Here is a 13,725-nt window from a genome sequence, read left to right as displayed (position 1 = left end):
CCCCAGTTAATTAAAGTCTCTCACTATACTATCTTTTTTAAATAAGGGAATGAGATTCAATGATGTCCAATGTTTTTGCTGTAATTCTACAAAGCTATCAGATGGCAAGAAGGACAAGAAAACTTCAAGTTCTCATTGGACAAAAAGGATGCAGGATCAGAATGCAGTCTGACCAAATGATATACAACTGTCCTGGTTTTACTTCCCAGAGGCTAGAAAGTTTCCACAAAATCAGTTAGGCGTCCTTAACCAGGAAAAAATAACTGAATCCACCTGATGTCAACAAGCTTTTAAAATTAAACCAGGATTGAGCAACAATGTAGCCTTTAATTTTTTTGTCGTTAAATTTTTAATTACAGGCATTGTCAAAATTTGAGATACTAACCCAGTGGCAATAGTCTTTAAATGTCTTTATTAACGCTGGGAGTCATCCTGCTTGCTAATTCAAGATTACTCAGACTCTTTTACAATATAATAATTGAATTTGGCTCCAAGCCATAATAAACACCCTGACCCATTAAATCAGAGCCACAAGCAACATTTCGATACTTCTTTGTAAAAAAAAAAAAAATGTAGCACTCAAACTACAAACAATTTCTCACAGGCGCCAGACTGGAAGTTCTGTTTTACAATACATGTGTCAAACAGCAGAACTACCTATTAACCAATTAAAATACTCGTAGAAAAGAGACTTTTATGGTGCCTCTACTAAATACACTTCCGGAGTTGTACTTTTCTTCTAGAGGTTTTTATCTTTTCTTTTCGACAACTTGCAAACACAATTCAGTATGACTACATATGATCTGTGCACGGACTTGGTTCTAAACTTGCCCATAAGTGAAATAAGAGAACAGCTGCTGCACTTCAGACCAAACTGGCCAAGATGTACTGAAAGAAGCTGTAAACCATCCCCAGCAATACTATTTGTGTTTGCGCCTTTTGCAGATTTTATTTCATCACTGTTTCATGTAACATTAATAGATTAGATACATTCTTGGTCTAAACCAAGAGAAAAATTTTACAGTAATACTAAATTTCCTTTTGTTTCACTTTCTTACTGACATAAAATACCAATACTACAGCCTAGATGCTGAACAGGTGCCACAGACTCATTAGGAAATATCAATCCTAACCATCTCAGGTAACATTCCTGGCAGGGCAAAAAAAAAAAAAAAAGGCAAAATTAATTAGAATTGAGAGAATTACACTGTAATGAGTCCATCAATCTATTTAGTTGGCTTTTGGTTGTGTTTTTGTTTTTGTTTTTGTTTTATTGGTACCAGGGACTGAACCCAAGGGAGCTTAACCACTAAGCCATATCCCTAACCCTTTTTATTTTTCATTTTGAGACAGGTTCTCACCAGGTTACTTACAGTCTTGCCAAGTTGCTCAGGTTGGCTTTTAACCTGCCATCCTCCTGCCTCAGACTCCTGAACTGCTGAGATTATAGGCATGCACCACCACGCCCAGCTAATTTGTTGTTGTTGTTGTTGTTGTTGGGTTTTTATTTTACACTTTTTGAGGGGGGCGGGTAGCAGGTACCTGGGATTGAACTCAGGGGCTCTTTGCCACTGAACCACATCCCCAGCCCTTTTTTATACTTTATTTAGAGACAGGGTCTCGCTGAGTTGCTTAGGACCTCCCTAAATTGCTGAGGTTGGCTTTGAACTTGTAATCCTCCTGCCTCAGCCTCCCAAGACGATTACAAACGTGTGCCACCAGACCCAGCTAGTTTGTGGTTTTAAGAAAAGTGTTGAGATAGTGCTGGCAAAGCACCTATACATTATGCATTAAACTACAATCTATCTTCAGTCCTTATAAAATATCAAGTTCACTCTTAATGGTTCATCAAAAAACATTAAGTCGGGGGCTGGGGAGATAGCTCAATCGGTAGAGTGCTTGCCTTATAAGCACAAGGCCCTGGGTTCGATCCCCAGCACCCCCCCCCCCAAAAAAAAAAAAAAAAATTAAGTCTATATTTGGTTCATACATGGAAACCATCTCAAACAGAGTTTAAGAAGATATATAATAACAGAACCTCTGTACATCAAGAATAAGTCAGGTGGCTTTGATTGTAGCTCAGCAGCAGAGCACTTGCCTAGTATGTGTGAGGCATTAGGTTTGATCCTCAGCACGACATTAAAATAAAGGTATAAAAAATACATTATTAAAAAAATAAAAAGTCAGGTTTTTATTGTTCAATTTGATTTTAACATGTGAATTCCTACCTTAGCAGGCAATTTCTATAAGTCTAGTAATCAACAAATATACTAAAGACTTAAATAATTATCACACAATTAGTTAATCCTCTTTAGGAGAAATCCAAGTTCTCTCTCCAGGATATACATACCTGATCAATTGCGAAGTAGATGTAATGTAGATAACTCTGAATTCTCCTAAATTGCTGATCCCATTAACAGTATCACTCAATGATGCCATATTTTCTCTTTATTTTTTAATATAAAAAATGTAGCTGGGGGTGGGGTTGTAGCTCAGTGACAGAGTGCTTGCCTGGCACGTGTGAGGCAATGGATTCTATCCTTGGCACCACATATAAACAAATAAAATAAAACATGGCATTCTGTCCATCTACAACTACAAAAAAATTTTTTTTAAAAAGTAGCTGGGATGCCCAGCGGGCCCGCTCCCGCAGGCCCTCGGGTAGAGTCTCCCTGGGGCTGGTCAGTTGTGGGGCGAGAAGCAGGCAGGGCTGGTGAAGGGGTTTCTTCTCCTGGAGGGACGTGAGGAGAAAAAGGACTAGATATGTCGTCCCTGATCAGAAAAGAGATCAGCACCGCGAAAGCCCCAGGGGCCATTGGTCCCTACAGTCAAGCAGTGTTAGTGGACAGGACCATTTACATCTCTGGACAGATAGGCATGGACCCTTCTAGTGGACAGTTTGTACCAGGAGGGATAGCAGCAGAAACTAAACAGGCTCTCACAAACATGGGTGAAATTCTGAAAGCTGCAGGCTGTGACTTCACTAATGTGGTCAAAGCAACTGTTTTGCTGGCTGACATGAATGACTTCAATACTGTCAATGCAATCTACAAACAATATTTCAAGAGTAATTTTCCTGCTAGAGCTGCTTACCAGGTTGCTGCTTTACCCAAAGGAGCACGCATTGAGATTGAAGCAGTAGCTATCCAAGGACCTCTCACAACAGCGAGTCTATAAGTGGGCGGTGTTACTCTCATCACGTCTTTAAAATTAACATCTTGATTTTTTGCGATTGATGTTGAAAGTGTACGTGTGACTAAAATATCTGCAGTTATCATGGAAATACCATATCAGAGGGATTTGACATAAATCGAATATAGATAATGAATCCAGTTATAAATCACACGTATGTATACTTATTGCTGAATATGGGAGAAGGGACACTCATTACATAGTCACTCAAGTAAACTGAAGTACAGGGAAAATAACACATAGGATAGATGAGTTATTGTTCCTGAAAAATAATAAAGAGCAAGCCTAATTGAGTTAAATCCTATTAATTTAATGATGAGAAATATTTAGTTCTCTTGTTAGATATGTGATTCTGCTTTTACTTGCAACATACTCAATCTTGAATGGTTGAAGTAAAGGAGAAGAAAGTGGACCAAAATTTTATATAGACAATATTTTTCAATGGAAATAAAATACACATGCAGATTGAAAAAAAAAAAGTAGCTGGGCACTGTGGTGCATGTTTGTAATCCCAGTGACTCAGAAGGCTGAGGTAGGAGGATCACAAGTTCGAGGTCAGCCTTAGATACTTGGCAAAGCCCCAAACAACTTAGCAAGACCCTCTCTCAAAATAAAAAATAAAAAGGGCTGGGGACATAGTGGCTCAATCCTCAGAACCACGAAAAAGCAAACTAGAGATATTTAAGGCATCTTTTATATCCAGCTAGTTTTATATTAATTCATTCTTTGATTTATGTCCCAAGAGTTCTATATGTAAGGCACTATATACAGGTGACACTTCAGGAGACACAAAGATGTACACACAGGGAGCTTACAGCCTAGAACAGAAATAGGACCATGTCAATATCCAGTCTGTGAGTAAAAAGAGAGGTACAACTCAGTACTACTAGGGTCAGTGGAAAGAGAATTTATACTGGTGTTGGGTTAAGAGGAGTCAGTGTTTAAACTGAACCTTAAAGCACTGGTATAATTTCAGGAGGAACAAAGGCATCTTAGATACAAGAAAGTGTAGTGTGTGCAAAGAAATGAAGAGTACAAGAGTTTATTAATAAAATGCCCAGCAGTCTCAATGAGCTAGTCCAAATTTCATGGGAGGGTCACATGGTGGGGCAGGATTAGCACTGGATTCTGATTTTGGCTTCTCTGCTTCCGAAGGAATGTTCTTTAGATATACTGTTAGTTATGTCTGGGAATATGTTTTCTCACTTTTTAAATGAGCATGTTAGATCAGAATATCTCTGAGGTCTATTTCCAAACTCTATAAAACTATGACTCTAGGTTGTAGTTGACAATTTCTTCTTTTGGCAATTTTTTTTTCTATGAAGGGTCAGATAGTAATATTTTAGACTTTAATATTTGAGTAATATTGTGGGCCATGTGGTTTCTGTTATAACTTCTCAACTCTGTCATTGCAAATGTGAAAATAGCCACACATAATGTGAAGGAATGGGTATGTCTGTGTTCCAATAAAACTTTACTTATGGACAATAAAATTTTAATTTTGTATAACTTCATGTATCATGAAATATTCCTTTGATTTTTTTCCCCCAAACTTTAAAAAAATGTAAACACTGTTCTTAGCCCTTTGGCAAGAAAAAATTTGGCACAGAAGCCAAATCCTGCTCTCCACAGAGAAATAAGATCAGAAAGGGGTTAGAAGTATGATAGCCCTTGAGAGGTAGAATAATATTAATCTAGAAGACAAAGTAGAGGAGGCTTAGAAGGCTTCTGAGCAAGAAGGTGTTAAGAACTGAGCTGTACTAAAAGAAGATTTACTTGGCAGTAATGGTTGAGAGGGAGGGATTAGAAGATAATCAGCCTAATAGAGTCTGGTAGCTTTGAGGAAGGAAAAGAAGAAAAAAGTTATTTATGGAAGGAAAGATCAACAGAACATGACTTGAAAAAAAGAAGAGGAACAGGTTTATTTATCTCTTAATCATACAGAAAGGAGATCAATTTCAAGACAAAAAGGGAGAAAAAGGAGATTTTTGCATTCTCATTCCCCTGTGTAATCAGAATAGCATGACTGCAGTAGAGGAACTGAGGAATGTGCCTTTTTATGGAAGCTTTAGAATAGTCTGAGTTGGAGTTTTCAGTTCAAAGAATCTTTTAATATATTTTAGGGAAAATGTAACATTCAAGTTTTGGTTTTAGAGATGCAATAGAAATGGCAGTTTTAGAAATTATGTTTATTTATTTATGGCTCCTTTTACTCCAGAAATGTCCTAAATTAAGAAAGAGTATTTAGCTGTATCATTGCCCTCCAAATTTTAAAAATCACTCTACTGACTGTGATTCAGAATTTTTAGCTTTCTTTATTCTAACGGGAAGAAAACAAAACAAAACAAAACAAAAAAAACCTGCAGTACTACAAACACAACCGGGTCAACATTAGAGTCAGTATTGTACAAGTAATCCCCCTTGAGAGAGTACTAGATGCCTTCTAGAACTCAAATTTGGAAGCTGGGTGGGGGTCAAAAAAAAGAGGAGCGGAAACAGACATGAACACAAGTAGTTATAATTCATGAACAGTTTGATAAGAACCACAGTCAAGTCTTAAATGAATAGAGCAAAGGGAGAAAGTAATTTCAACTAAGCAGCTTAAGAAGAACTTCACAGAAAATGGCATCTGCACATGGGTCCACTCTAATAAGAGAGGAAGGATAATTCCGGGCAGTGGGAAAAATACAAACAGTAATAACAAAAGGATGGGGTGGTTTCAAGGAATAGGAAGGTATAAGAAGTTACCATTTGTATATAAAGGGAATGAATATATATTGCCTGGGATATGTATAAACTATCTCTAGTAGCATACCTAAGAGTTTCTTATGTCACTGTTTTCCAGTGAAAAGGAAAAATTAGTTAGCTGGAATTCAAGAGAAAAGGAGACTTCTCCCTGTATACATCTTACCTTTTACATTTTGAAATATGAATTTTTTACATATTCAAATATTAAAATTAGTGTTTTCTTTTTAAAAACTGATTTATAATGCCTATCATCCCAGTGGCTAGGGAGGCTGAAGCAGAAGGATCACAAGTTCAAAGTCAGCCTCAGCAACTTAGCAAGACCTTAGCAACTCAGCTAGAAAGGGCTGGGGATGAGCTGGGGATGGGGCTCAGTGGTAGAGTGCTTGCCTCACACGTGTGAGGCACTGGTTTGATCCTCAGCATCACATAAAAAAATAAAGATGGGGCTGGGGAGATAGCTCAGTCGATAGAGTACTTGCCTTGTCAGCACAAGGCCCTGGGTTCGATCCCCAGCACCCAAAAAAAATAAATAAATAAAAATAAAGATATTGTGTCCATCTACAATTTGTAAAAAATTTTAAAAAAAGAAAAAGGACTGGGGATGTGGTTAAGTGGTTAAGCCCCCCTGGATTCAATCACTGGTACCCAAAAGGAAAAGAAAAAAAAAAAAAAAAGTACCTGATTTGTATGACAAGTAAGTCCCTTCACAAGCAGGCACACAACCTACCTTAGTGGTCTCATTACTAAGGCCTTCCCATTCCCTTACTGCATGTTTAAACACTTTTATCTTAATATTCATTCTGTACAAAAGATCTTTCCATTTTCTTTGACTAGAAAACTTCTCATGCTTTAAACACTGCACCAAGAAAGAATGAATGTCCCTTCTGGTCTTCCCACTAAATCATGAAAAAGGGCCTTAAGCCTGCTTTGATTACACAGTCTTGTTTGTTTGTTTATTTGTGTTGGGGTGGGGTGTTTTGATACTGGGGATTGATTGTATGTTTGCTCCTTGGCATCAGAGGCTGGGTACATAGTCCTGGTCCAACCCTATAAAGGGCAGAGTCCAGGTCTAAGATATTAAAACTACGATGAAACAGTAGCATTATTCAAAATAGCCAAAAAATAGAAGAAACCCAAATGTCCATCAACAGATGCATGGATAAGTAACATGGTCCATACACATAATTCAACCCTCAAAACACAAGAAATTCTGAAATATGCTACAAAATGGATGAACCTTAAAGACATTAGGCTAGGGGGCTGGAGATGTAGCTCAGTTGGTAGAGTGCTTGCCTCACATGCACAAGGCCCTGGGTTCAATCCCCAGCACCACCAAAAAAAAAGACATTAGGCTAAGTAAAATAAGCCAGGCATTAAAAGACAAATATCATATAATTCCAAAGTGACAGAATAGTGAAATTCATAGAGACAAAAAGTAGTCGTGCTTGCCAGGGCCTGGGGAGAAGAAGAAATGCATAAATTCAGTTGTGGAAAAATGGAAAGATTTCTGGAGGTTTATGGTAGTGTTGATTGTACACAATGTAAGAAATATATGCTTAAAAATGGTAAAACTGTTGCACATGGTGGTGCACACCTGTAATCCCAGGGATTTGGGAAGCTGAGGCAGGAGGATTGTAGTAGAACTTCATCAATTTAGTGAGAGCCTGTCTAAAAAGAAAATAAAAAGGACTGGGGATGTAGCTCAATGGTAGAACACTCCTGGGCTCAATTCCCAGTCCCAAGGGGGGGGGGAGGTGATTGAGCTAGTGCATGCCTATTGTCCCAGCTACCTGGGAGGCTGAGGAAGGAGAAATGCTTGAGTCCAGGAGTTCAAGGCCAGCCTTGGTAATGTATCAAGAACCTAGATACAAAAGAGGAAAAAAAAAAAAAGATAGATGGTTGGATTGGGAATTAAAGCTCAGTGGCTGAGAAGTTGCCCAGTATGCTTGAGACTCTGGGGTTCCGTCCCCAGCAGAGAAAAAAGATCAGATTGTTGTTTTTAATCATGGGGAACTGGCAATCAAAGGTTCAGGAATCTAAAACTGTGAGTGATATTTTCCCCACAGTTGGTAAAACTGTGTATTCCACAACATATGGAATTCTACTGAAAGCTTTCATTGGCACTTTGCCTTGTTGAGTAGAAGTTAGAAGCTATGCTCAGACATTTAAAAAAAAAAAAAAAAAAAAAGAAACTCTGCCTTTTCATTAGATTAACATTTAAAATATGACTTTAAAATCATGGAAAAGAATATTAGTGATAATATTGAACACTCACTGAGCTCTTAACTATGTGTCCAGAATAGTTCTAAACATTTTAATGATTTTAATGAACTCATTTAATACAATAACATTATGAGTCATGTACTTTTTTTAGCTCTGTTTTACAGAGGAGGACCATGAAAAAAGGTATTAAATAATTTTTCCAATGGCATCCTTCTCCAAGGTGTCAATGGTGAGATTTGAATTTAAGTAGTTAAACTCTTTTTTTTTTTGGGGGGGGGATTACCAGGGATTGAATTCAGGGGCAATCGACCACTGCCACAGCTTCCCAAACCGCTGGGATTATAGGCATGCACCACCATGCCAGGAATTAATCTCTTTCTCTCTCTCTTAGTTGTAGATGTACACAATGCCTCTCTTATATTTATTTATTTTTATGTGGTGCCAATCAAACCCAGTGCTTCACACATGCTAGAAGGGCGCATTACTACTATGCCACAACTCCAGCCCCAGAAGTTAAACTCTTAATCATTACACTCTAGTACTTCCCAAAATTCTTGTTTTGTTTCTATACTGATTCACTTCATCTGTCTAAAAAGTCTGACTTTGGTATGTGCTAATTTATACTAGATGCATTTTGCCAAAGTGGGCTATTCTGTTCATTCGCAAAGGATCAAAACCAACAGTGAATTTCAAGTACATTTTTATTTACACTTACATACTCCCCATAATCTTCTGTTGGGTAGGGCAGGATTATCGCATATGCACCTGAGGATTGTGCCTGGAATTTACTCAACATGAGTTGTATGGTCTTATTGCATACAATGATTTACATCACTTTTCCTAATTGACAGTTAAATGTCTTCAAAATTCACTGATAGCAATAAGATATACTGTATTTGTTTAAAGAAGTTCAAAACAGTTTTTGGTAGGAAAGCAAAAAATGTGTTTTTGTTTGTTCATTTGGAGAGGTTTGTGTGTGTGTATGCACACATACTGGGGATCGAACCCAGGGCCTCAAGCTAGGAAAGTGTTCTACCACTGGGCTATATCCCCAGTCCTTTCTTACTTATTTATTTTTTTAATATTTTGATACCAGGGATTGAAACCAGAGGTGCTTTGCCACTGAGCTATGTCCCCATCCATTTTATTTTTTTATTTTGAGTCAGTCTCACTAAGTTGCTGAGGCTGACTTCAAACTTGCAATCCTCCTGACTTAGCCTCCTGCGTTGCTGCGATTACAGGTATGTACCACCATACCTGGCTTATTTTTAATTTTTTATATAGGGTCTTCCAAAATTGTCCAGATTAGCCTCAAACGTGGAATCCTGCCTTAGCCTCCCACGTAGCTGAGATTACAGTATGACTTATCCTCCCATTTTTCATTCAACAAATATTTCTCAAGACCCTACTATGTGCCAGGCACCATGATGGGCGCTAAAAATTAAGAGGCAAACAGCAAAGCTCTGGTAGGAAGAAAGATGTTAAACAAGCAATAATCACATAATAAGTACAATAAGGAAAAACTTAGAAAGCATATGATAGAAGGGCCTAATCTAGATTAGAGGTAGTCCAGGAAATCACCCCTAAAAAAAAATGGACATTTAATATGGAATCTGAGGATTGGCAGAAATTATCCAAGAAGTACAGAAAAAGTACAGGCAAAAGGAACAGCATATATAAAAAGTCCACAAGAAGCACTGTGGGGCTGGAATTGTGACTCAGTGGTAGAGCACTTGTCTGGCATGTGTGAGGCACTGGGTTCAATTCTCAGTACCACATATAAATAAATGAATAAAATAAAAGGTCTATCAACAATTTTAAAACAAAAGATGATGAAGAAGAAGAAGAAGAAGAAGCACTGTGTTTTGAAAGAAATGAAAATCCAATGAGCCTCGGGTATCACAAGCAGAGAGCAGTTGAGCCAAGTGCTCAAAGACCTTTCCCTAACTGTGGGGTCTACCAAACTGCTCACTCCTCTCTATTTGCTGCTGGTCCACTGTGTATTTGTCACTTTTTCCCATATCACCAACACTTCATATTATTTCCATGACTCCAAAGACTAAAAACTACTGTATTCACAATACTAACACATAACCCTGTAACAGGAATAATTAAAATTCAACAATTTCATTGTTGGAGAGTAAGTACGTAAATCCTTTACAATTTTTTTTCTTTTCTACCAGGGATTGAACCCAAGAGCATTTAACCTCTGAGCCACATCCCCAGTCCTTTTCATCTTTTAATTTAAGATAAGGGTCTCACTAGGTCACTTTCAGCCTCACTAAATTACTGAGACCGACTTTGAACCTTTAATCTTCCTGCCTCAGACTCTTGAGCCATTCAGATTACAGGAGTGGTTGGAGTGCACAACCACATCGGCCCTTTATAAAATTTTAATTCCATCTGTATTTTAAGCAACTTGAAGCTAGAAATCATATCTTATATAGTCTAGTATCATTCATGACACTGAACAATGTGCATAGACAGAATCTGATAAATAATTTTACTATTTGGGATGAAGAATTATAGAACGAGAAATTTAAGGGTTGCTGATATATCTTTCTATATAAAACACTTACTAGTCCATTCATGTATCTTTATCTATTTTTAACTGCATGAATAAAAACATGCTGTTCACCTGATAGATTAAAAAAATGGCCAATACCCCAGAGATGGGGTGGGGACAGAGAGAAAGCTGGAAACATTGGGAAATTAGATAATAGAAGTACCTCAACTCTCAACTCTAAGAACAAATGTGCCATTTCTCTTTCTTCACAGAAAGCTTACTCATGGGAATAACTAAAGCTTATTTCAAAAGAAAGAATGACTTTAACTTGGATTGTGGCCATCTGTGGCAAGAACTACAATGAAATTCAGCCACTTTCCCCTGGAAAGTAATTCAACTGGAAATTTTATCAGTGGGAAATTCTCTAAGGGCCAAAACTCCATTTTCTGCAACTTAACAACATCTGTAAAACATTTTTAGTTCTGAGATTCACCACCTCTCTCATCTTGTGTACATACATACCCCATCCACACTCACACCAAACCAATGAGCTGACTACTGATAGAAATGACAATTTGCCAGGCACAGTGGCACATGTCTGTAATCCCAGTGGCTCGGGAGGCTAAGGCAGGAGATCGAGAGTTCAAAGCCAGCCTCAGCAACTTAGTGTGTCCCTGTCTCTAAATAAAATTTTAAAAAGGGCTAGGGATGTACCTCAGTACCAAAAAAAAAAAAAAAAAAAAAGAAAGAAAAGAAGAAGAAGAAAGAAAGAAAGAAAAAGAAATGACAGAATTTTTTGGAACTTAAAAATAAGTCCAAAATATGTAATAAATGTAATATAATTAATTCATGAATTTTTGTTAATCTTTGTGATTTCCTAGACATTTGGTATATAGCAACATGTGAGGACAGGATAAGAATCAATAGAACTTCCAAGAGAAGTAAGATATAGGGAGCTATCCTCACAGTCATGAAATAACCTAAAATGACTAGGTATTGCATTAAGTGTCAAACACACTCCTAGAGGGATTACCATGCAAAAAGGGCTATGATAAATACAGCATTGGGAATATCAACAATATAACATAGTCTTTGCCCTCAGGAAACCAACAATCTAAAGGCAGACACCCTAGGAGACTGGGGAGAAAGGGAAAAGAAAAACTGTGCAGAAATCAATCATCCAAGAACCAATAACCCAGCATATGAGTATATAAAATCTACAAAGTTTTTACCAAGGGAAACAAAGCAACAAAACCCCAATTTCCTGCCTAATTACTAGACCTCTACACACAGTGCAAACAAAAATGTGACAAATTAAACAAATGTAACCAATGGTTATCTGATCCCATGTCTTAATAAAATTATATTTTCAATAATGAAAACTTAATTTTAACAAGAAAAAATGTTATTTCTCAAAAACTATCTTAAAAGACTGAGCATGATAAAAATTTGTTATGAATAGTATACTATGAATGAACAAAATTCCCATATATATTAATCTAAACCTTGCTTAACCACTGAGTTGCATCCCCAACACTTTATATCTTTTTTTTTTTTTTTTTGTGGTGTTGGGGATTGAACACAGGGCCTTGTGCATATGAGGCAAGCACTCTACCAACAGAGCTATATCCCCATCCCCAGCCCTATCTTTTATTTTAAGACAGGGTTTTGCTAAGTTGCTGAGGTCCTTATTAAATTACTGAGGCTGGCTTTGAACTTGTAATCCTATTGCCTCTACCTCCCAAGCCGGTTGGATTACAGGCATGTGCCACTACATCCAGTTAAACATCCTTCCTTAATAAACCTTTTTATAACTTCTTTATTTTTTATTTTTGTAGTTGTAGATGAACAGAATACCTTTATTTTATCTATTTTTATGCAGTGCTAAGAATGGAACCTAGCACCTCACACATGCTAGGCAGGCACTCTGCCACTGACCTACAGTCCCAACCCCTTTTTGTAACTTCATGAGAAGAAAAAGGCAAGAGATACCTTCCTTTCCATTTTAATAACCAAAATGGAAACAGAATTAGTATTAAAAATGACTGAAAAAATAAAGCAGCCAGCAGATAATTCAAAATTCACTGTATCTAAGTTTTTATGTGGTCCAATAGATTCAAACAAATTTCAAAAATTCTGAAAATCCAGTGTACAAGGAATAGAAACACAAGTGAAAGCTTCCAACAGGAAGTTCTTCCTCCAAAGTGTCAACTTTCTTCCTTAGTATCCCAGATTTAGACTTTCCTCCTAAAAGTTCACTCTGAAGAATTATATACTCTATAGCACTGAAGCTTGTTGAAGATTAAAAAATGCTACAGCAGAAGTTTGTGGTCTTTTTTGTCTCATCCATACAGGAAGGTTTAAGGCCAGACCTGCCTAAGAGTACATAACCCGACTGAATGACGCTTCTCATCTACAGTTCTGAGCACAGACCATTATTCTAGAGACTCTCTAGATAGAAGCCAGCTAATCTCTAGCTAGGAGAGGTGGTACACACAGTAATCCCATTGACTTGGGAGGCTGAGGCAGGAGGAATTACAAGTTTGAGGTCAGCCTCAGAAACTCGGTGAGACCCTCAGCAACTTAGTGAGAACTTGTCTCAAAAACAAAAAAATACAGGGCTAGGGAGATAGCTCAGTCAGTAGAGTGCTTGCCTTGCAAGCACAAGGCCCTGAGTTCATATCCCCAGCACCAAAAAATAAAAAAATACAAATTAAAAAAAAGGACTGGGGATGTAGTTCCATGGTTAAGCATCCTGGGTTCAATCTTCAATATACACATACAAAAAGAAACCAATTAATCTCTGAAACTTGTTCTTAAAGGATTGTTGCTTCTTTTGATACTGCCCTAATGCTTATTTATTATGTAAAAATATACCCCACTTTCATGACCATGGCATAAGGTTTAATGAAAAGACTGGGCCCAAATCAGCCAAAAAAAAAAAAAAAGCAGCAGATCAACTTTATGATATCTTTGTCTCTTGCCATATGGTTCAAGGAAATAAAGATCTTTAATGAGGAATTTATGACTCATAGTATGAGGCTGCATAACCAGCA

General features: G+C 37.4%; 2 protein-coding genes and 2 non-coding genes across 7 annotated transcripts in view; 3 read left to right on the top strand and 1 right to left on the bottom strand.

Moving 5' to 3' along the window:
• Vcl (vinculin) overlaps positions 1-13,725 on the bottom strand; it is a 103,628-nt gene that overhangs the window by 82,284 nt on the left and 7,619 nt on the right. The window lies entirely within an intron of this gene.
• On the top strand, positions 1,873-1,951 carry Trnai-uau (transfer RNA isoleucine (anticodon UAU)). The gene has a single exon. It is a non-coding gene; the product is annotated as a tRNA-Ile (tRNA).
• On the top strand, positions 2,688-3,256 carry LOC124985204 (2-iminobutanoate/2-iminopropanoate deaminase-like). Its single transcript, XM_047553717.1, has one exon. It carries the CDS (start codon positions 2,764-2,766, stop codon positions 3,175-3,177), a length of 414 nt encoding a protein of 137 aa, XP_047409673.1. The 5' UTR covers positions 2,688-2,763; the 3' UTR covers positions 3,178-3,256.
• On the top strand, positions 7,203-7,275 carry Trnav-cac (transfer RNA valine (anticodon CAC)). The gene has a single exon. It is a non-coding gene; the product is annotated as a tRNA-Val (tRNA).

The sequence above is a fragment of the Sciurus carolinensis genome, chromosome 5 (assembly GCF_902686445.1).
Source record: "Sciurus carolinensis chromosome 5, mSciCar1.2, whole genome shotgun sequence".
Taxonomy (NCBI): domain Eukaryota; kingdom Metazoa; phylum Chordata; class Mammalia; order Rodentia; family Sciuridae; genus Sciurus; species Sciurus carolinensis.
The sequence above is the reverse complement of the archived record's forward strand: the minus strand, read 5'-3'. Positions and strand labels throughout refer to the sequence as shown.

Bases quoted from the DNA above. Each gene is read 5' to 3' on its own strand.
- LOC124985204 (XM_047553717.1), top strand. From the start codon at position 2,764: ATGTCGTCCCTGATCAGAAAAGAGATCAGCACCGCGAAAGCCCCAGGG.